We start from the raw sequence: 22656 nt of genomic DNA on the forward strand, positions 1-22656 counted from the left end.
CCAAACTTGGCATTACTAATTTTCTACTGCACTCGTCAGTTTCCGTTTATGCGTGTTAACTACGAAGAAATCCTGTTTTTTTTTTAGCGACCCCGTGGTCCGTATACTTTTGCTCACGGGTATACGTCGCTTGTGGCGGTGGTGCTTGTCGAGCGTCGGCAACAGCTTCGGTGCATAGATCCACTTTCACAAGGTGGAACGAAGGCGGATTCTTGCTCTTTCTCTCTTTTTTTTTAAACCTGCTTCTTGGTAAGAGCGGCAGTTTTACTATTGTAGAAGCGTAGTTTACTAATACAGCTTAACTTGATCGCACTCTTCCCGTGCCCCGTGAATTGGGTGTACGGTAAAGAACCCCAGGCGGTCAAAATTACGGCGTGCTTCATAATCACATCGTTGTTTTGACACGTAAAACCCCATAATAATAATAATAATAATAATAATAATAATAATAATAATAATAATAATAATAATAATAATAATAATAATAATAATAATAATAATAATAATAATAATAATAATAATAATAAGGAAATATACTATTTAGTGTCCCCGTAAGCTGGATTCACACGACCAGAGGAATCGCAGGTTGCAGACGAGCGTAGACGAAGCTGAACGCCTTTCGCTATAGCAGCTCGCCTACGGCCTATGAATGAATGAATGAATGAATGGTCTTTGCGTGCGGCGCTATTCGCTGGCGCTTCTCGTGACGTCACAGTCATCCGCGAACGGAATCGGCGGTATTGCTTGTCGCGTGCAACAACAGCCTTCTTTTTAAAGGGACACCAAAAAGCAACACTATATGCACAAGTTTAGACTTGTAAAGGTATTTGTTTACAGAAACGCCATTTTCGTGAATTTGACACAAAACGGTCGGTTACTGCCGGACAAAATGAAGGACACAGTTACGTTTCTTATATGTCGAGCCCAGATCTCACCGCAGGTAGACGTAACTGTGACGCCACGCATTTAGGCGTAATTTCCCTGATTTTACGCCGTTATGGTGTCGCAAAAGTTCTTGAATGAAGCTACCGTATATATTCGAAAATAGATGGACCTTCTTTGTTCTTCTTTCTCTTTTATCGAAAATATGACTCAGAATGAACTAACTATCCGAACTATATTCATTACCAAAATATCTACCTATATTCGTGAAAAAAAGTTAGCAAAGTGCCGAACTCGCAGACTGTCTTCGTCGAGCCCACCTTAATGCCAGTCTGCAGATTATCCAGACTGGCGTAATAAATAGACAAAAAAAGATAAGAAAGAAAGATAAGAAAGAAAGAAAGAAAGAAAGATAAGAAAGAGCGAAAGAAAGAAAGAAAGAAAGAAAGAAAGAAAGAAAGAAAGAAAGAAAGAAAGAAAGGGAGAGAAATGTTGCATATCCAACGCACTCGACAGTACCGATGACGACGTCGTGCCGAAGACGCCTGTGAAGCACACGACGAGGTTGACTTATCGGCAGTTCCAAATAGGATGCCACTTGTGGCATCGACTAGCCAAGTTAAGCAGCCGAGCTCACGGTAAATAAAGGCATGTCACGCTTCAAGTTTTTCGAGATTTTTAAAACCTAATACGTCGACTCATCATCATCATCATCATCATTGTCATCATCATCATGTTTTATGTCCACTGCAGGAAGAAGGCCTCTCCCTGCGATTTCCAATTACCGCTGTCCTGCGCCAACCAATTCCAACTAGCGCCCTCGAATTTCCTCATTTCATCGCTCCACCTAATCTTCTGCCGCCCTCGACTGCGTTTCCCTTCTCTTGGAAACCATTCTGCAACCCTAATTGTCCAACGGTTATCTAACCTGCGCATTACATGACCTGCCCAGCTCTATTTTTTTCTCTTGATGTCAATTAGAATATCGTCTATATCCGTTTGCTCTCTGACCCAAACCGTTCTCTTTCTGTCTCTTAACGTTATGCCTAGCAATCTTCGTTCCATCGCTCTTTGCGCGGTCCTTAACTTGGTCTTAAGTTCCTTTGTCAGTCTCCTAGTTTTTGCCCCATATGTCAGCACTGGTAAAATGTACTGATTGTACACCTTCCTTTTCAATGATAATGGAAAGCTTCCATTCAGGAGCTGGCAATGTCTGCCGTATGCGATCCAACCCATTTTTATTCTTCTGTGAATTTCCTTCTCATGATCACGGTTCCCTGTGATTAATTGACCTAGGTAAATGTACTCCTTCACAGACTCTAGAGGCCGACTGGCGATCCTGAACTCTTGTTCCTTTGCCCGGCTATTTATCATTATCTTTGTCTTCTGCATATTAATCTTCAATCCCACTCTTACACTCTCTCTGTTAGCGTCCTCAATAATTTGTTATAACTCGTCTACATTGTTGCTGAATAGAACAATGTAATCGGCAAACCGAAAGTTGCTGAGACCGCCGTCGATCTTTACTCCTAAGCCTTCCCAGTTAAACAGCTTGAATACTTCTTCCAAGCACGCAGTGAATAGCATTGGAGAGATTGTGTCTTCCTGTCTGACCCCTTTCTTTATAGGTACATTCCTGCTTTTCTTGTGTAGAATTAAGGTAGCTGTAGAACTTCTGTAGATATTTTCCAAGGTATTTACCTAAGCGTTCTGTGTTCCTTGATTATGTAATGCCTCTATGACTGCTGGTATCTCTACTGAATCAAATGCCTTTTCGTAATCTATGAAAGACAAGTAGAGAGGCTCTGCTGACTTCTTGATAACCTGATTGATGACATGGATGTGATCCATTGTAGAGTATCCCTTCCTGAAGCCAGCCTGTTCCCTTGGTTGACTAAAGTCCAGTGTTGCCCTTATTCTGTTGCAAATTATCTTGGTAAATATTGTGTATAATACTGAGAGTAAGCTAATGGGCCTATAATTTTTCAATTATTTAACGTCTCCATTTTTGTGGATTAGTATAATGTTTGCATTCTTCCAGTTTTCTGGGACCCTTGCAGTCGATAGACACTTCGTATAAAGAGCCGCCAGTTTTCCGAGCATTATGTCTCCTCCATCTTTGATTAAATCGACTGTTATTCCATCTTTTCCTGCCGCTCTTCCTTGTTTCATGTCTTGTAAGGCCCTTCTCACCTCATCGCTAGTTTTAGGAGGAGTTTCTGCATCCTGTTAAGTGAATCCTAGCCCTCACTAGCCTATGATCACTGCACTTTACCCTACCTATCATTTCTAAATCTTGCACTATGCTGGGATCAGCAGAAAGTATGAAGTCAATTTAATTTCTTGTTTCACCCTTAGGGCTTTACCAGGTTCACTTTCTGTTGCTACGCTTCCTGAAGAAAGGTGTTCATTATTCGAAGCGTGTTCCTTTCTGTGAATTCTACCAGCATCTCTCCTCTAGCGTTCCTAGAATCGACACCGTAGTTGCCAATTGCTTGTCCACCAGCCTGTTCTTTCCCCACTTTTGCATTGAAGTCGCCCATTACTACAGTATACTGAGTTTCCATTTTTCTCATCGCTAATTCATCTTCATAAAAGTGATCTACTTCCTCATCATCGTGACTGGATGTTGGAGCGTAGGCTTGTACTACCTTTAGTCTGTATCTCTTATTAAGTTTGATTACGGCTGCAGCTACCCTTTCATTAATGCTGTAGAATTATATATGAGTTATTTTTTTATTTATTTCTCGGCGAGTTTGACATATATGGGTCGGCCTATTTCGCGTTCGACCTATATTCGAGTAAACACGGCATTTAGGGTTGCTTTGGAATGCTACCGATAAACAATTAACGAAAGCCGAAGTAACGACACAAGGCGCACGTGCGAGGGAACATCGAGGAGGCATCGAGCCGGGTGATTGATAATCGTGGAGGCTGTTCGACGCGGCGTCACTTTAATTCCGGCTGCAGAGTCTAAACTCGGCAGAACAACGTGCGTAGTGTACTGTGTTCTACTTTAGACTTTAGATTTGTCCTGCTGCTCTTCCTTCCCTCTTTCCTCCCTCCTTCCTATCTTCCATTTCTGTGCTGCTGTCACCTTCCTTCAGAAGAGTAGGCAGGCGTTGTGCCCCTTCCGGTGGCAGTTGCCAGCCTGTTCCTCGCTTTCCCTTTCCTGTTAACTGTGTATATGTGTTCAAAACAAAACTAATAATAATAATAATAATAATAATAATAATAATAATAATAATAATAATAATAATAATCTCACGGTAAAATTTCTTTTGTCGCGTTGTTAAAGCGTAATTTACTACTATGAAACAAATAATTTTTCCCCTTTAACCGCTGCATTTACACAAACGTCAGTGGAAGGCGTTAAGAAAACACGCCCACAAGCAGACGCACGCAGGAAAGGCAGCAAGCGGAGTGAGCGCGAACAGAAAAGAAAGAAAAGCAACCCGGAAATGGAAAGATAGGCCTTCTCGGAGCACAAACGCGGCTCGTTCTCACGACAAACAGCCTTTCCGAGAACTTAAAAAAAGAATAATAATGGTAAGAGGTGGAGGAGCGATAAAGCGCGCGCTTCGGACATTTCCTGCCGGTGCAACACTATATGCGCACTATCCCACACGTTTCATGAAGCGCTATTCGCTTACGCCGCTGCACCATTGGCAGGAGGAGGTGTTACAGTGGTCAATCATAGTGTTCATACTGTGTTCATAAAATTGTTTTCTTATTCTCTGCAAAACCGATCTGAGTGGGTAGAAACGATGCCGCTTCTGAGACATCGCTAAATGCACTCGAATGGAGTATAGATCCGCAATCGTAGCAGCAAATGATCTCCCAAAATCAATTGGAATAAACTTTATGTACGGGTCTATTGCACAGAAAGGCGTAGGCCTCGGCGCGATTGAGCTTGAGCTCGTTCATGCCAACATGAACAAATCGCTTCCGTTTTTCACGGCTTGCCGACCTATTAATACTTCGCGGCGGCTTTTAGGCAGCTTAAGGGCGGAAGGGTAGTATTTGACCTGTGTGAAGCTTGGGTCATTGTCATCGCCGTGTTAACAACATGCGGTGAAGTATTTAGTTGCCCTATCACGAATGTCGAGAACCGGAAATATTTAGGGACAATGTAGACTAAGCGCCTTTTCGTGCAAGCAAATCTAGGTTATTTGTGTTCCTTTGGACCGTGCTCTATTTGCAATCTTTCAACCTGAAAGCAAACACACAACCTAAACTGTGATCATCCGTCATGTAGATATATTAGTACTATATCAACACGGGTTTATTAAATGTTTTTATACATCTACTTGGCTAACTGAAACCGCTCATGATTTCCCAATTACAATTAATGACGGTAACCAAACTAACGCATTTTTTAATGGATTTCAACAAAGCATTCGACAAAGTTTCCCACAAAATGTTACTTTATAAACCAAACAAAGTCCTCAAAAATGCACAATTGATAACCTGGTTATCAGCCTACTTAAAAAACTGGCCGCAATATGTTGTTTACAAAGGCCACTCTTCAGAACGACTTTCAATAGACCCTGGCGTTCCACAGGGATCCGTGATTGGACCGCGTTTATTTCTCATATTCGTTAATGACAAAGTAACAGATATTTCAGGTAAAATTAAATTTTACGCTGATGATTTGTGTTGTAGCTCGGATTTTTTTTCTAACGAGAAAAGCTGAACCGGGACTTCCAGAAGATTATTGAATGATGTCAATTCTGGCATATGGAAACAAATTTCGAAGAAATTTTTGTGAATATTACTATGAAACGAAAACCTTTAAAACTTAGGCTTTGTGTAATGATCTGCTTCTTGATAACGGAACGCACTTTAAATATTTAGGACATTGGATGAATAACACCCTTCACTGGTCAAAGCACACTGACCATGCTACAGCTAACCCAAACTAAAAACTGTTCTTTGTTCAAAGAGCTTTAATATCATCAAACCATGCTTTTAGGTTGCTGGCCTATAAAACTATTGTCTTAACACTAGTAGTCCGTTCTTTTATAATCTGCTGCTCTTTGACTAAGACTGATATTGACAAAACAGAGAAAATGCAACAAAAAATGGTATCCAATATAACAGTTTGAGACGCTCTTCAATAACAGCTCTTTTGGAGGACAATTTACCTGCTCTGTCCCAGAGGAATCTCTGTTCCGTATTAATGTTTACCGGATAATTTATGGTCTATACCACTGATACATCAAAAGTAATCTATTTGTTATCCGGATATGCCGCCAGACGACGGCATAATTTTAACAGTTATTCGCTATCGCACAAGCGTTAATTGCTTCAGGTATCCTTCTTTCCGAAAGTTAACGATTGGAACAGTCTAACTAATGATAAAGTTCTTGAACCAATTGTTCACTCTTTTGTTTCGAAATCAGTGTGCTGAAATCGTATTCTTTCTTTTGTACGCTGTGGTTTGTGTCTCTATTTCATATCTGCCAGCTTTTACACCTTTGTCGTAAAACGCTCGATTTCGAGAGCTTGGTTACGATTGTCGTACTGATGCCGATAATTTTACGACTTCTCATTTGCGTCATATGTAAGGTTGAACTATCAGGATGCAACTATATAGTCGTCGAGCGATGTATCAGGGCATTACTTCTTGGACCTGCTTGATTATTCTAACCTACCGGCGGCAGCACCACTACTAAAATGGCAAGTGAAATTCTGGCTCATTCCATGGATATTTGACGAATAAACATTATAAACATCTCCGTTTTACTGTGATGCAAGTAATGTTTGTGCGAATTTTTGTGCATTTTTTGTGCATTTATTCTGGTAAACCTCCCTGCCTTTCCTCTTTCCTCTGTCTCTTCTCTTGTGCATTTATGAAGCGTCCATAAAGGTAATCTTTAAAATAGACTCTGTGCGTCTTGACTAATGAAACAACTAGTGTACTTCACAATATTTTGGTAATTTTGGTTTCGGCGGTAGTACATTTTGCACTTTAACGTTGGAAAGTTTGGAATTATTACATCTTTTGCAAATATTGTTATTAGTTTTGTTTCATAATACGCTCAAGCAAAATACCCATTGAGGATTGCAGCTTAAATAAATAAATAAATACACAAAATAAATAAATAAATAAAACAAATAGATAAATAAATACAAAAATGAATAAATAAGTAAATAAATTTACACTCTGTTGGCATGTTCACTGTTTATCAGTCACCTGGACGGACATTACATAAACCTGAAACGTCTAGGCAACTGATTTACCTCACGTTAGCTTATAGTACAGTCTTACGAAATGTCTGCGTTAATTAAAATTCGATGAAATTCACCAGCATTCATTAAAACGTAATGGAAATTTTAGCGACCTTTCTGTCTCACTTCAGCGACACGCTTCAAAAAATTTTTTTAACACTGGATCGTAATGGTTCATTATGTGTGACGATTGACGATGCCAGGACTGTGCAAAGGTAATTCTCAGGGAGGAATTTTTCAGCAGAGAGAGAGAGGGGGGGGGGGGAGGGCTTGCCACCCAACTCGGAAAATAGTTGGCACGCCACTGGTCGTGACGGACAATTAGAAATTTCAGCTAGTATGTTCCTCAGCAAGTAGTATGCTCCTCAAAGGATAGCTAGACGGACGGACGGACGGACGGATCAGATAGATAGATAGATAGATAGATAGATAGATAGATAGATAGATAGATAGATAGATAGATAGATAGATAGATAGATAGATAGATAGATAGATAGATGCAGTCTACGTATTCTTCAAAAGGAACTAGCGGAAACGACCAGAAAGATGACGATATGCTTGCAGCCTGTTGTGTGGAAGGCGCGGAAAATCCTTCTCGACCCGCAAAGTACATATAGTACATTAAATCGTTTTTTGACCAAAAGTAAAAGTAAAAGAAAGAAAGAAAGAAAGAAAGAAAGAAAGAAAGAAAGAAAGAAAGAAAGAAAGAAAGAAAGAAAGAACTGCCCGTAGGCACCGTAACTGTCCCAGCTCTCGGTAGACATGTGGGCGGTATACGATTCTGAGCTGCCAGCTATAATAGTGATATGTTGCCAGCCAATAGCGATGTTGGACATATCATTAAGGAAGGCGGCCGGCCAGTGGCAAACAGCAGTTACGGACAAAAAAAAAAAAATGAAGTAAATTCGGGCTCTCAACTTTCCCGGGGCCAAGGAGAGGACAGAGAGCGCCAATAGACAGTGCAGGCTGTAGGGAAACAGTTACACAAAGAACAAAATAGGTCTGGGGATGAAAACAGGTGCTTTCTAAGTGCCGCCGCGAGCGACCTCTATATCCAGGTCTCTTAATTGCTGGCCCCTCAGCCTCGTTAACCTTCCCTCTCCTCCCTGTAACGTTGCGCCGTGCCGGTTTTCCGAGAGGAACGCGCGAGAGAAGCGCACGGGCCACCACCGGCCACGTAGCCCGCAAACTCGCACCACGCTAAAGTGATTTCCCGCTAGTTTTCCTCCTTCCGTCGGACATCAGGTGCACTGCTTCCTTGCGCCAACATTTTGTTCGTTACATAAAAAAAAAAAAAAAAACAGGGTACCGTACGCAGGTAAGCGAACAAAAAACCGGGCGGGAGCTGAGAGAGTTCGCTACTTGGAGGCACGACTGCGTGTTCCCCCCTCGCTTGATTTTGGAAAAGGGGATTTTGGAAATGCGCGTAGTACGAGGGACATGGCGAAGATGGAAGGCGGGGCAAAGCTTTTTATTTATTTATTTTTTCGTACCTAGCAAGCGCGTAACTGGTGCGTCGGCCTTCGTAGTAGTAGTAATTGGTTGCTTATTCGACTTTAAAATGAAGGAAAAGTAGGTTATTGTTGACCGAACTGTAACCGAATAGCTCCATCTGCGGACGCGGCGGCCAGCAGTGGGGGCGGGGTTAAGAGGGGAGAAAGAGAGATAAAAATTTACTGTCGCTCAGGAGATTAATGAGCCGTTGGCCTCGGTCCAGGCTATCTCCGCGCTACGGCGCCCGGTACACTTGTCGCTGGAGTGTGGTGGCCGTAGACACCCACCCAGGATTGCGGATAGGGGCAGGGAGGTGGGATAATGTTGCGTAGAGTGGCGGAAGGCGCCACATCCGCAGGATATGAGAGGTGCTCGGACGGTCGCCGCAGTGTATGCAGGGAGAGGGATCTTCAGCGAGGAAAGAGACACGGAGACATAATACGAAGAGAGCATAGTGAAGTGCGTTTAAGCTATTCCTCACGCGTAAAATTAACTGGTTTCAGTTACGTTTCGCAATTTTTATCCATCTGCTAAGGTAAAAGAGGCGGTGATGCCTGGGTGGCGCATGCGAGCCCTCTGTGCTCCAATAAACGCACAGCTGCAGTCGCACACGTGCTGTCTTCATTATTCTTTCTCCGCCTTGTCCGACGCACTCTGCGCCGTTTCCAGTATGACTCGCCCATCTCACTGTACTACTACTCCCCGAGCTTACCTGCAAAGTAAATAAGTACTTCGCCTACTCTCGTTTCAAGCCGCGTGGATCACAAAAGGAAGTGGTGACATTACCGAGGCTACCGCGCACCCAATCTAATCCGCATTAAACTGTGCAGGAATCAAGAAATGAAAAAAAAAAAATGGCCTAGTGGAGAGAGCGAGAATGGCTAAGGCGAACAGCAATGAGACCTGGGAGAGAAGCACGGGAATGAGAAGACGCTCCAAAAGTATTTTCGTGTTCGTAACACGAATCATATGTTTCCGAAACCCTCATGCGCCAATACACACAGCAACGCGACTCGTAACAGTCGCAGCGTCATGCCCTTAGCGAAGGCTACCTTCCTCTTCCTGGCGTCGCAATCTATGTGGTAGTAAAACTCTTGACGTCACGTGCCGGCCGCCCACTGACGCTGCGTCCGGAGCTACGCACAGGAGGAGAGCGAGATGCCCAATCAGATGGCGTCATAGGGAAGTGAGTCATCCCGTGTTTATACGCGATATCTTGTTGGAACCTCCGGATTCACCAAGCAGACATGTGCCTCGTTTCCGGGACGGAAAGGTGGGAGGCGGGTACGAACGGCAACTGCCCATTCGTCTGAAAACTGTCATTTAGTGCCGTTTTCATCCGTGTACGCATGGGACACGTCATGTTCGCACTGACGGCAACCGCTTGGAACGCAACAAAAATGTCAACAAGAATGCGAAAAAGAGAAACAAAGGCCGGCAGCGGCTGGGAGCGTAATCCCCACTCGCCAGTAAATCCCAGCCCGCACCAATTTGCGAGCTCTTATAGCCCTCATTCTCAAATGATCCGCTTCAACTGACATCATAGCTCCTCCGCCACTTGTCTGCGAAGACAGGCGGGGACCGACAGCCAGTGCGCATATGTGGTGCAATACGCTTTGCGCCCCGAGCACTGTGCGAACCGTGCGTTCTCAGGTTATCATCACACTCGCGCTCTTGGAACTGGTTCAATTAGGATGACGTCCGCGGCCCGAAAACAAGCTGCGCCTTCACAGCAGCGGCTGGAGGAAAAAGAATAAGAAAAACGCAGGCGAGCTTGCGAGAGCGTGCAAGCCCTTGAGATAGCGATAGGAAGGAAAACGGGAAAAAAAAAATAGAGAAATAAAAGCTAGATTGGAGAGGCGACGACGACCTCGTACGGCCTTCGGCACTCGAACTCCAACTGGTGCCGCCATCTGGGAGTCATAATAGAAAGGAGCCCAGAAACGAACAACGTAGCGCGCGCTTTTAAATGACGCTTCTACAGTGTTTCAAAGCAATAATCGGCCAACGGAAGCCCCGGACTAAAGGGCCGCCAGAAGTCGCTACAAATTGCGGGAACCAAACCCCCAATTTTAGAGCGATTTCCATCTGCAAGGATATAGAGTCCAATTTTAAAGTGTTGTCATGGTGCAGTTGTTTAGATCAGCTGTGAAAACGCACTACAGTCGAGCGCCTTTATAACGAAGAGCTTAGGACAGTGCTTAATTAAGGTTAAGATGTGAGGGGGGGGGCGAAATATATTAAGGAGGTGCTCGGCCCCTTCTTGGCGTCAACTGTAGCACTGCGGCACCCATTCGATAAGCGCCTGAAATTACTTTATTGTCGCAGTAGCGCCTTTGGCGGGGCAATTCAAATTCCGCAATGTCTCGAATAATTATTTCATCGCAATTAGTCGGTTGATGTGTGCGTAGTGTGCGCGCGCTATACTTGTCGCCGCCCTATGAGAGCCCAAGAAGTCAGCCCTATCGCAATGAACATACAATTAAGGCCATGGATGTTTAAGGCGAAAGCCTAAGCTATCTATGCTGGCGGGGCCCTTGGCGGTGACCTTGGCCAAACTGCGCCGTGATGAAAAATGGCCAACGCCGAAAGGAGTCAAATCACGTCAACAAATGCTCGGATTGACGACAGATTTCTGAGGGAGGTTCCTGTAAATTGGCTTTGAAACGAAAATTTGGTACATTTCGGGTCTGGGTGGGAGTCGAACCCAAGCCTCCGGGGTGCGAGAGTAGCACGCTTGCGTGAATTGATTGATTGTTCCACCGAGCTGGGGTGCCCGCCTCTTAACCTACACGTAGGTAGGGGGGGAGGACGAAGCAGTCCCCACGCGTTGAGGACGGTGAGTCTTCACGGCCTCAACGGCCAGGCGGATTGCTCGACGCTGGTCGTTTTCAGCCTCGCTCTGGAGCAAGGCCTCCCAGGCTTTTCTACTGTCAATGTTTTCCTTGGCCCCTGGGGAGCCAGCACACTCCCATATTATATGGCCCCGGCAGCTCCACGGTTCTGCCGATTTTGCCCAATTGCACAGCTCACATGGTCACAGAGACGCGCTCGTCGTCAATGCTCGTCGTCGTCTTCCACAGCCGACGCCGCTCCTCATACCAGCGTTCCCATAGTGCCCCTCGCGCTCGTGCCACTGCTCGCGCGTTCGTTCATAGAGTTTCCTACAAAAATTTTTGTAGGAAACTCTACGCGTTCGTCGTCTTCCACCGCTGGCTCGATGCCGCTCATCATGCCAGCGTTGCCATACTGCCCCTCCCTCTGCGAAGGCGCTGACGGCACTGGCTGGACCACTCACTTCCAGTGGGTGCGGCTATTTCGGTGAGTTCTGTCGTGCGCTCCGATGGACAGTTGCCACAATTCTTTATAAACGTATCTTAATCGTGACAAAAAGTCTGCCAAGTGTGTAATCAGGCTTTCGCATTAACGTTTTACGAACGTGTAACACTTGCTTAATTATTTCTCTACGATATATCCGTCAAAACAATGCTTCATAATATTTCCGATTTATGTGCACGTTTTAATGCTCGATAACAGTTCCGCTTTCTCTGGCTCACCCTTTCACTGAAGGAAGACTTTAAGGGAGACGGCCGAAATTATTCGTTATTCACGTTAATTCGTTTATAGGTGGCGCACCTCACAATATAACCCAAACATAATTATTCCTCCGCTACACACATTGGAGCCCAAGGAAGCCTACCTTGGCCAAAAGTGATAGCTGCTCACAGGGCCATCGGAGTGGCCACGTGATCGAGTTTTTGTCGGATCTCTGTCGCGCTCCCAGGATGAAGGTATATTGGCGGCGAGGAGTCACGGAGTCGCCATCTGTCGGAAGCGCCACCCTTGCGTAGTATGAGGGATCACGTGGCGCGCTCCCCGTAGGTTTCGCTTACGGCGCTCAATAAAAACACTACGCGGCAGCCCTCCTGGACATTTATGTAGCTATTCTCAAAACAATGGAAGTTTTCGAGTGTCGATATAATAATCTTGGGCAAACAAAGCACAGAATCGTTTACAGACGCTATCTCTTTACCGAATACGTACAGTGAACGCCACTGCGCGCGGTCGCTGCGATAGAGTCTCCCGAACCGGCTTCTTGCGTGAAAACTAGCCAAACGCTGAGAGTAAACTATGTGATATATGTTCTTATAGAGAGTGGTCTGTATAGCCTAATGGCGCATAACAGAACAAAGCCTCAATGCGCGCAGCCAGCGCACGGTTTCACGGCAACCGACTGACAATCTGCGTACATGTCCGCGCACAATGTTTTGCTTTCGCTGTGAGCGCATTTTCGCACCGTGCCGTGAGCTTTAGGCCGCAGCATATGAGCATTTCCCAGTACACTAGCAACTATTGTTGCGTGGACGCTATCAGAACTGTTGAAAAATAAATTCGTTATGACTTCGACGTGGCGACTGTGATGTGCCGTCGCGACGATTCAATCTTTTTTTTGTCTTATAAATTGTTGGACGTTTTAATATTATTTCTCAAGTTGCGTCGCACTGTATGTTTATCAGTCCTCTCAACGTGCGATTTCCCGCTGCTTCTTTTTTGTAATCCAGTGCATTAATTCATAGCACAAACATGACCATATGTCATGCCTTACTTTAATATGCGTCTTACCGCTCCCTTTCCGTTCCAGAGAACTTGCCAGTATCTAGCATCAACAAGTTCATAGACCAAACCGTCCTGACATTAGCCGGGCAGCGGGCGCGGGCGAGCGTCTCAGTGCGCGTTTTCTTCTACTCACCGAACATCGCGCAGTCCCAGCGCCGTAGCAGAAATCTTCCTCGCGCGTGTGCCTGGTGCATACGCGAGCTGTAGCCGATGGCTGTCTGCCGGTTCAAAGTTTCGCCAGCCAAGCTTCAAGCAGCTCCTTGCCGTGCGGCTACGTGTGAATAAGGCTGACACCGGGCTCTGTTGCGTACGTCCGGCACTGCGGCACCAACCAGTAACTTACCATGCTGCACGCCTCCAAAGACAGCCACTACCTATTATAGTAGTTTCACACGTTGTCAAGCGGACACCCAAGGCGGTAAAGCGGCAACACTTAATCAGAACCGCGGCGCAGGTGCGACTTTAAACTTTCGTTTTCGGCTCGCCTCGGCGCTTCCGAAGCAGCCGACGCGGCTGCAGTGTCCACGTGATCCCTCATGCCACGTCACGCCGACGGTGGCGCCAGCTTTTCCAGTGGTGGAGCTCGAGGCCAATAGGAGCGCCTCCGAGCTGGTGCGCGGCGTACTGAACGAGTCAGGCGAATGTGTAACCACACCTCGAGAGCGCTTGAAAGCGACCAGTCGAATGTACCCACCAGTGTGTGGCCGTTCAAGGTTTACGACAGTATGCGCGTAGCTCAAGTGGGCTCTCAACCATCACCGAACCTCGTAACAGGAAGCCATGCTATTGCCACGAGTGCAATATAGGCCTCAAGTCGGGCAATGACCAAGCCGATTCCAAAGCGCGGGGCTTCGATCGACAAGGTGCGTATAACGTGACCAGTGGGAATTCACGTACGACGCGACTGACTGCTTTGACTTAACATGAGGGAAGGAGGTATACAAGTCAGTCAACTTGACTGCCATAACAAATATTGCATACGTTAAACACTATATGCATTAAACTTTCTCCTGCCACAGTTTACTACAAATTGATGGAAACAAAGCGCCCATCTAGAGCCCCATTTTAAAATATTGTCGTCAAGCGGTTTTAGATCATCTTTGGAGGCGTACTTATGACGAAGTGCATGGGGCCTCCAAAATTATTCGTTATGCGGGCCACTTCGTTGTAAAGGTGGCGCACCGCGCACCTCCCAATATAAATGGGGTATAACTATTCCTTCGTTACACAGGTCACTTCGCTGTGGAGTACTTGCTTTCATTTCTGTACTATAAATATAATTATTAGCTTCTTGAAAGACCTGTGTTACACTTGATGTTCCTGCCTATGCACTTTTTAACTGCATGTGTTATTTTTCTAACCTATATTCATTGCTGTAATCACCAAAAATTTGCTTCATCTAATTTTGACACAAGGCCAACTCACAGTTGTTACGTTTCGGTGCCCTTCTAAATATGCATCATCTTTGCTTTATAGTACTGTGAATGCATCAATGCTACATAAACTTAAAATTAAGTGCCAGTTATGAATTTAGATAAGCGCAGTCGATGCGTAACACGGACGTAACATACGCGGACGTAACACGCGTATGCGATGCTGAATGCGGGGTTGGGAATAACTGCTCGCACAATTGCACAGCGGACAAGTGACCATATTCAGTTTGCCGCAGATCCTCCTCACACCCCACTCGCACCGCCATTTAAACAACGAACCAGCGGCAGAGAAAATTCATATTGTGAGAATGAAATGGTTGAACTCTCTCTTGTTAGAGAGCACGATTTTCTCTCTTATTATAAGGGTCCCAACAGGCTGCCTTTCAAAAGACGTCAACGCTCATTCGCAAGCGTACAGCGAAGCTGGCGCGGCGTACGCGTCAAGTCACGCAGTCGCGTACAGCAAACAGCAGCGCAGGCAGCGAACGCACTCTACCGACGCCAACTCCAACCAACTCCGCGATCAGGCGCACGCGGTGGTGGCGCCATCTTTGGAGTAAGTGGGCAGGCAAGACCGTGGGAAAGGAAAGACGACCGCAGCGCCCCGAAGCAATGCGGAAGCGAAATGAGGGCGGCGCGTGGCAGGACGGGCACGCATTTTCGTACGAGCGAGCCCTTCTCCAAGATGGAGTAGAGCACGTGGTGGTGATCGTAGCGATATCGGTGATATCCTGTTCTGCGCCTTCAGTGTGTGACACATATACCAGTGACTTGCGGCCAGCCATGGCACGTCGCTACGTCCCGAACATCCTCGTCACCGGCACGCCGGGCACAGGAAAGTCTACTCTGGCGTCCGAGGTGGCGAATCGCACGGGCATGGACTGGCTCAACGTGGGTGAAATCGCCCGAGAAAACGACCTCTACGACGGCTACGACGACAAGTACGACTGCGCAGTCCTCGACGAAGACCGCGTAGTTGACGAGCTCGACGAGAAGCTCTCCCAACAGGCCGGCGGCAGCATCGTCGAATACCACGGCTGCGACTTCTTCCCTAAGCGCTGGTTTGACGTGGTCTTCGTGCTGCGCACTGATAACACGCTCCTCTACGACAGACTGCGCGCTCGGGGCTACACAGGCAAGAAACTGGAAGACAACGTCCAGTGCGAGATATTCCAGACGATTCTGGACGAGGCGCGCGAAGCCTACGACAACGGCATCGTGTTCGAGTTGCCCAGCAACACGCCCGACGACATGGAGGATAATGTGGACAAAATATGCTGCTGGATAGAACAGTGGCGCAACGCAAGCCGGTAGCCCGTGGTCAAAAATGATTGCCTTGGACCTTCTAGCGTGTTTCGTCCGTGGGACAGCAGCTAGCTGCCAGTGAATCGTGCCGAACTAGTGTTCATTCGTCTCCTCGAGACGTTCGAGATGTGCTGCGCCACTTCTCAGATGCTGATGCAACAACCGCGACAGCCAAATGAACTGGGGACTGGAGCTCGCTGTTGTTTCTTTCATTTGATATAAATTCGTTCCTTTGAATGGTTGTGTCACTAATTTGGTGATCTAGGCTACCATGCTACTACGCTGGCTGGTGCAATTTAGAGCTTTCGGATCGACCGAAACTCGATTAGTCCAGTCGACAATACTGCCATGGACAACTGTGTAAACGGAAGCAGTGCTACCAGGAATGGCGGACTACGGCTTGGAATGCCCTATTTAAGATCGTATTAATCGCGAGAGTCAAGTGTCTGCTGCTGTTACTGCGGAATCAACATGGGTCCTTTTATCATTGCTTCTGCGACAGCTCTCTCGAAACGTTCACTCCCTCGTCCTTAGAACGTCTGTGGAATTCGTCGCATGCCTCGTATCGTGTGTAGTACAACTGTGCTCTCTAGAAAAGCAGTTCTTTTTGCATCGTATGCAAAGGCAAAAACGTAAGATTCAGTTCACTGTTAGGATTCTCGCAAGTGGTCATAAAGCTTGCGAGCCCGCAGTTTTGACCAGTGAATCGCTTTGCTTTCAGCACAGAAGCTGGGTCATTAAAGCTCTGTTATAGGGTTGGTGTGCGTTACCTCAGTTGCCGCCGGTTGAAGGATAAAGTAGCTTGACTGCTGTTTTAGTTGCAATGACAGTGCACGAATGCCCGAGTTTCCACACCTCTCCCTTTTGCAAGCCCATTACCTGTCGTAATAAAGCAATGAATTCAAAAACGGCTTTTTAGTAGTGCTAGTTTCATTAAGGGGTACTTTCATTTGCAACATCCGCATCTCTGGGCAAGCACTTGCCATTTAGGCAGTGCTCCGAGCCAGTATTGCTCTATAATTGGCGATCACCACTGTCTCCTCCATAGTCATTTAGCCACCCTTGCTGAAGCAGAAATGAAAATGCAGCAGTTTAGCTATTCAGCTTAGGCAGCCAAATGCTGCTCGTTGAGCCCCAATCGAAGTCTTGAGCAAATACGAAGTGCTACACAGTAGGAAAATTGGTGCTGCACAGAGATGCTGCTCTACAGAGGGCCCCTAACCACTTAAGTTGTATTTTAAAATGAGTTGGACTTTGTGACTACCCCTGAAGCTAGCAAATGCTGCAATTCTATGTAGAGTATGCAAGAAATGACGTCACACATCTGAAAACCAGCAGAAATTACGACTACAGTTTTCTTACGGTGCCCTCAATTCTCAAAAAGAGATCATCACACATAGATTGGGGAGCTGCAACGATCTTGCAAAAAAAAATAAAGTATGCAAATTCATCACTACATATTTTCAGGTAGACACGACTTGCCCTTCAGTTGTTTACATAATCGCCCTTCTTTCCTGCTGCCAGAGGGTGCAAGATCCAACAGGGCCGCAGTGGGTGCAATTTGATGGGGATGAAATGCAAAAACACTTGTGCACTGTGCACTGGGTGCATGTAAAAAAAACCCCCAGGTGGTCAAATTAATCCGGAGTCTCCCAGTACACAATGCCTTATAATCATAAGGTGGCTTTGGCACATAAAACCCCATAACTTAATCGTAAATTCTTTTTCCCTTCTTTTCAGTGTACGTCACACTTTGGCACACCGACATGCACATTGCATCAGACAAATTTCGCCTGTGTGCTGTTCCAGAATTGCATCACTCCCTTGATGGCCTCACCAAAAATATCTTAGTTCCTATAGGTGTCCTTTGTCACTCAAAGAACAATCTCAAGAAGCGAAATTAGGCATGTAAGCTAGGGCACAACCTTGGTATAACGAAAATAGATATAACAAATCATTGGATTAATGAAATAAATCAAAGATTTTTCCCCAATATTTGCTTGACAAAATTATGCCTATAACAAATATAGAACATAAGGTATTTTGATGTCGGATGCGGCTTCATTGTAATGAGGTTCGACTAGTGCACTATGCGCTGCAAATGTTGGGGCACAAACCTGCATCAGTATTTTAAGCAACAACTGTGAGCACAATTTCTAGAAATTATGTTGATCCAGCCGACTATATGATATGTGAACTTAATACTGCTGTCACCTCCCCTGGCAAATTATTTTGAGCCAACAGCCAAACACCCGGGATCGATGTCCAGGCATATTCGTGTTCACCTACCAATCCATCGGCTTTCCTTGCGACAATGCAGGCATCTCAGTCCTTCTGTGAAGTTCACGAGATGTCACTCCTTCCAGTGACGGATGTAGAACGACCGATGACTAATGTTTGATGAAGCAAGCGACTGCAGTAACCCCCACCTTGCGGATCATGCCATCCCAATAAAGTCTATGTGACCTGTTGCAGAGCATTGGCACGGTCTATAGCATCTTCCATGCAGGTTAGTTCCAAAGTGCGTGGTGTTTGTTTCTGTTAATGTAGTAAATTTGCCACTGCTTATAAAGCACATCTGCATGTTGACATTAAAATTTTAGAGCAGTTGGTGGGGAATGTGCACCCCATTCTTTCTTTCCTGCATCTGTGCTTAAAGGAGGCACTGTGTCCACCATGGGTGCATGTCAACATTACCAGAAAAGTAAACAAACCTGAGGAAAGAAAAAATTTAGTCTGATCTTCAAAAACTATCAGGTGTTTAGCTGAATGAAGCAGTAGCAACATGGTCTGCATGATGTGCCCACATCAGGGATGCACCTTTCTGAGTGGTTTCTGTCTTTGTGGACCATGTTATGCATAATGCACCAAATTAAGCACGGGTGGTTAAAAGTATCCTTCATAAATGTGCTGCCATGCAACTGTGCCTTACGCCACTGTCTGGCCGTGCGTTAACCTGCCTCAGTAGGCCTCTATTGCTCGTTACGCACTGGGTGCGTTAATGTAGCACATTACCTCCACCAACAAGGTCACACACCGAGCCCTTCGGGCCCTTTTTTTGTGCTCCTTTTCAAGCAAGTAGGCATGGTGTCCCTTTTAGGAGACAATTGCTAGCCCATCTCTCTTTTTTTATGGTACGTGTTTTGTATATGTTTGCATTATTATTAATAATAATAAGGAGCCAATAATTGGTTGTGTATGTATAAAGTGAAAATTGGCTCTCTGATTTCAACTTAGCATTCTCAAATTTTCCTTTTGAAGCTCATAAGCGTTAGTTTTTGACCACATTTGTTTGTGCACTTACATTTGTCTCACTGTACACGCGTCTCACATACTCATTTCACAATGTGGGAATAAAAAAACGCCATTTCAAAGTTCATACTGCAGTGCATTGAACCATGCTCTAGGAAGTGTAATGGAAAAGAAAATAATCACACTTATTTTTGATGCACCATGTGCATAGAGACTTTCGAAACACGTAAGCTTTAAGCTCATCCTTCTCAATTTCAGAAAGTTGAATGTTCTCCACTCATACCCAGATTAACCCCCCACATGAAATGCTTTGGTCTAAAATACCTTTTTCACTTTTACTGCAAAAATTTATAACTCTTAGGGCAGATATCTTAAATTCTTTTTCTTAGGGGAATATTTCAATTCCTACCTTTCATAATGCTTTAAAAAAATTCAAACACATCAAGTGCAATCCACCGTCAATGGTGTGATAACTTCGGCAAAATTAAATAATTTTGGAACTAGAAGCTACTAAATTCCATCTGCTGCAACCTAGGTAGCATCAACATGAATACGCTAATGCATTGCACAACAAATGCCAAAACAGCATTGCTGGTGGTCATTTCGCGTGAGTAGCAGTATAACATGAGCCAGTTAATTGCTATGAACAAATAGGTTATCATTCATGAGTACCAATTACCATGTTTAGCTGTGCCAATGCAGCTCAATGGCAGCCCAACATCGGTGTAACAAACACTCGCACATGGAATTATTGGACACAACGAAGCTGGACATCAGTCAGCATCAGTTATTGTGATAATGGCATAAATATCAGTTACAACTAGACTTCTGTGTTTTTAGTGTTAACTTCTGGCATATCTTGTAAAATGTCAGTTGCCTTTGGGATGTTAAACCACATAATTTATTCTTTCTTGTTATATTTTTTAACTGTTCAGAGGACGTTGCTTAGTATTCATTCTTATAAAAAAATGATGCTGATGCTGGTGATGCCACGATGAATCATAATACACTACAAATGTTTTACATCGGTCGTTCTGATGGCGTGGTCCAGCTCTCAATAAATTTAAGCGTCCATACATCCATCTGGGCCATGCCACAAGAATAGCTACCTTACACAACCTCTGTAGTTGGTTTAGCTAACTGTATGGAGGTTGTCTAAATGTTTCTTCAACACAGATACCAGTTGTAAAGTTTTGCCAGCAGAGATGCAGAATACAGCTGGCCATTACATTTAGAGTTGTGTGAAATTTATATAAACACAGTGTCACGAAATGTCACTACTAGAACTGTCATTCACTTCTGCACATCTTGGTGAGTTGCCACGCATGTACTGTTCAACGTTCAAATGTTGCAACTTTTCTTTCCAGCATGTGCTTGGACGAAACTTTATGAGAATGTTTTTTTATACAACGTAATTACCATGTGCTTTGTGTAACGCACTGGAACTATCTATAAGCATTTATTCCTGTATGTCCACTTAAGATTACTGCTAACTGATGAGCAGTAACTATTCATTTTGGTTAATAACAAAATGTAAGCACTACTTACATGAGATGGCCTCGAATGATGCTGCCTTAGTTCCAGCTTTGCAGAAGACAGGAACCCTTTCATCTTTACTTTTGTCTAATCACAAATGCCCATGGAAGTTTTTGGAACACAGATACTAGTGCAGGACAGATTATTTTTTCAGGCCTGCACATGCAGGACATGTAGAGGCTTTGGTAGGGGCTCTGTATATGTTATGATCACAGACATAAAATGTGCATCTTTATTCCCGGCTTTTATAAGATTTAGTTTGTAACGGCATGTTCCAAAAACTTCCGTGGCTGCCTGTGCACTCAGCTGACGAATCACAGGCAGATATCTTGTTTATACCAAAATGACCTCACCTTGACTGCACCACCCCAACAAAAGGCAGTAATTACCACCAACCGCTGCATGACCACCATGAGTAGGCACAAAATACTTTGACTCCGCCCCGGATGCGGAATCAGACGAAAAAGGTCAACGCTTTTTTTATTTCATAGCCGCCAAAGTGCACATATTCTTTTATGTCACCTCTTGCACAATGACTATCATGCTTTAGTTCAGCAAGATATCAGCGAAGAGTATATGTTATCATTCACAAAGCTGCCACTGCAGCAGAAAGCATCCTGCAGGGCAGTCATCATGTGTATCACGTATGACAGCATATCCAATCCCAATATCGTCTAAACTGGAGTCATCATGATGTTACAGGAACGCAGCAGGCCTTGCTGTGCACAGCTGATCGATCGCAGTTGATGTCACCGGTCTCCCGACGGACTTCTCTTCATTCTAACATCAATATTTTCATTGCCGGTGCAGTAACGTAGGAAACACTCTTCTTTATATCATTCTTCTTCTTTTGCTTTTTCATTAACGGCAACACTATTTCATGACAGATAAAATGCCTAGAATGTTGCCAGCGTGAGGTAGATGCGGGCACGGCAATTGTTTGTCAGGCTACGTCGTGCATGCCCAACCCAATGAATGACTTGTGTTTTCTTCCACTGGATGCCATTCACTTGCCATGGATTCCCAATAGTTTTCCTTGAGTTGCATATTCTCTTTTTAACGTTGCTTACAATGAATGAAAAATAATTTCATGCTCTAAACATGCAGACTGACCCCTTCAAGAGCCTTGATGGATTTCAGTAACAACCATGTCAGAAAGCACTGGCAGTTCCCAGGCCACCTAGCACTGTGTACGTGCAGCCCTCTCCACCAATTACTCAGGCAGCTCAAAGCAAAACCAACAAACTTTTGAAATACATCCACTGATTCATCAGCACACTATCTTCTACAGCTTTTAATTATAATGCCTTCCTGCCTCTAGTATTTAGTTTACTAGACATATGTCAACATATGTGTAGGCTTATATATTTATGTTTATACTAGACATGTTTATGCCAAGAGATAAAGTTCAAAAATATCTAATTTCATTGATTTGGTAGAAAAATATTTATTATTACTGAAGATAATGAAGGCTAAGCTTTCTTTTTTTTTTAACATTTTGCACTGCAACCTGAGTGCCAATACTTACTTTTGGCAATATGACATCATGGATTTAAATTGCTTTCCTGTGTTTCAGCCATTACAGTACAGGAAAAATTCTCCAGACTTGCTAGGTTCAGACTTTGGCTCCTTTATAATGCAATGCCATTGTTCTTTACTGATAAACGGGGATCCTACTATATGCTGTCAAAGTCAATGACATTATGGCAAGCTGGTGTGAGAACTTTAGCACAGAATTGCCACCCATGTGGATGGCAATTCAGTCAGTCAATTCAGTCAAATCTGGAAATGCAACAATACACTGTAGTCATTTCTTAATTGTCCGCGTTTGAATTTATGCTGAAAGCACATCTTGTGCGGTAGTGTACAGTCAGGACCAATATGAAAGGGAACACCCGATTTG

The 22656-nt window shown here is 44.7% G+C and overlaps 2 protein-coding genes across 8 annotated transcripts in view; one reads left to right on the plus strand and one right to left on the minus strand.

Moving 5' to 3' along the window:
- Eip74EF (Ecdysone-induced protein E74) overlaps positions 1-22656 on the minus strand; it is a 293260-nt gene that overhangs the window by 134489 nt on the left and 136115 nt on the right. The window lies entirely within an intron of this gene.
- Ak6 (adenylate kinase isoenzyme 6) lies at positions 15269-16202 on the plus strand. Its single transcript, XM_075688771.1, has one exon. The coding sequence runs from the start codon at positions 15273-15275 to the stop codon at positions 15972-15974; it is 702 nt and encodes a 233-aa protein (XP_075544886.1). The 5' UTR covers positions 15269-15272; the 3' UTR covers positions 15975-16202.

The sequence above is a fragment of the Dermacentor variabilis genome, chromosome 4 (genome assembly GCF_050947875.1).
Source record: "Dermacentor variabilis isolate Ectoservices chromosome 4, ASM5094787v1, whole genome shotgun sequence".
Classification (NCBI taxonomy): Eukaryota; Metazoa; Arthropoda; class Arachnida; order Ixodida; family Ixodidae; genus Dermacentor; species Dermacentor variabilis.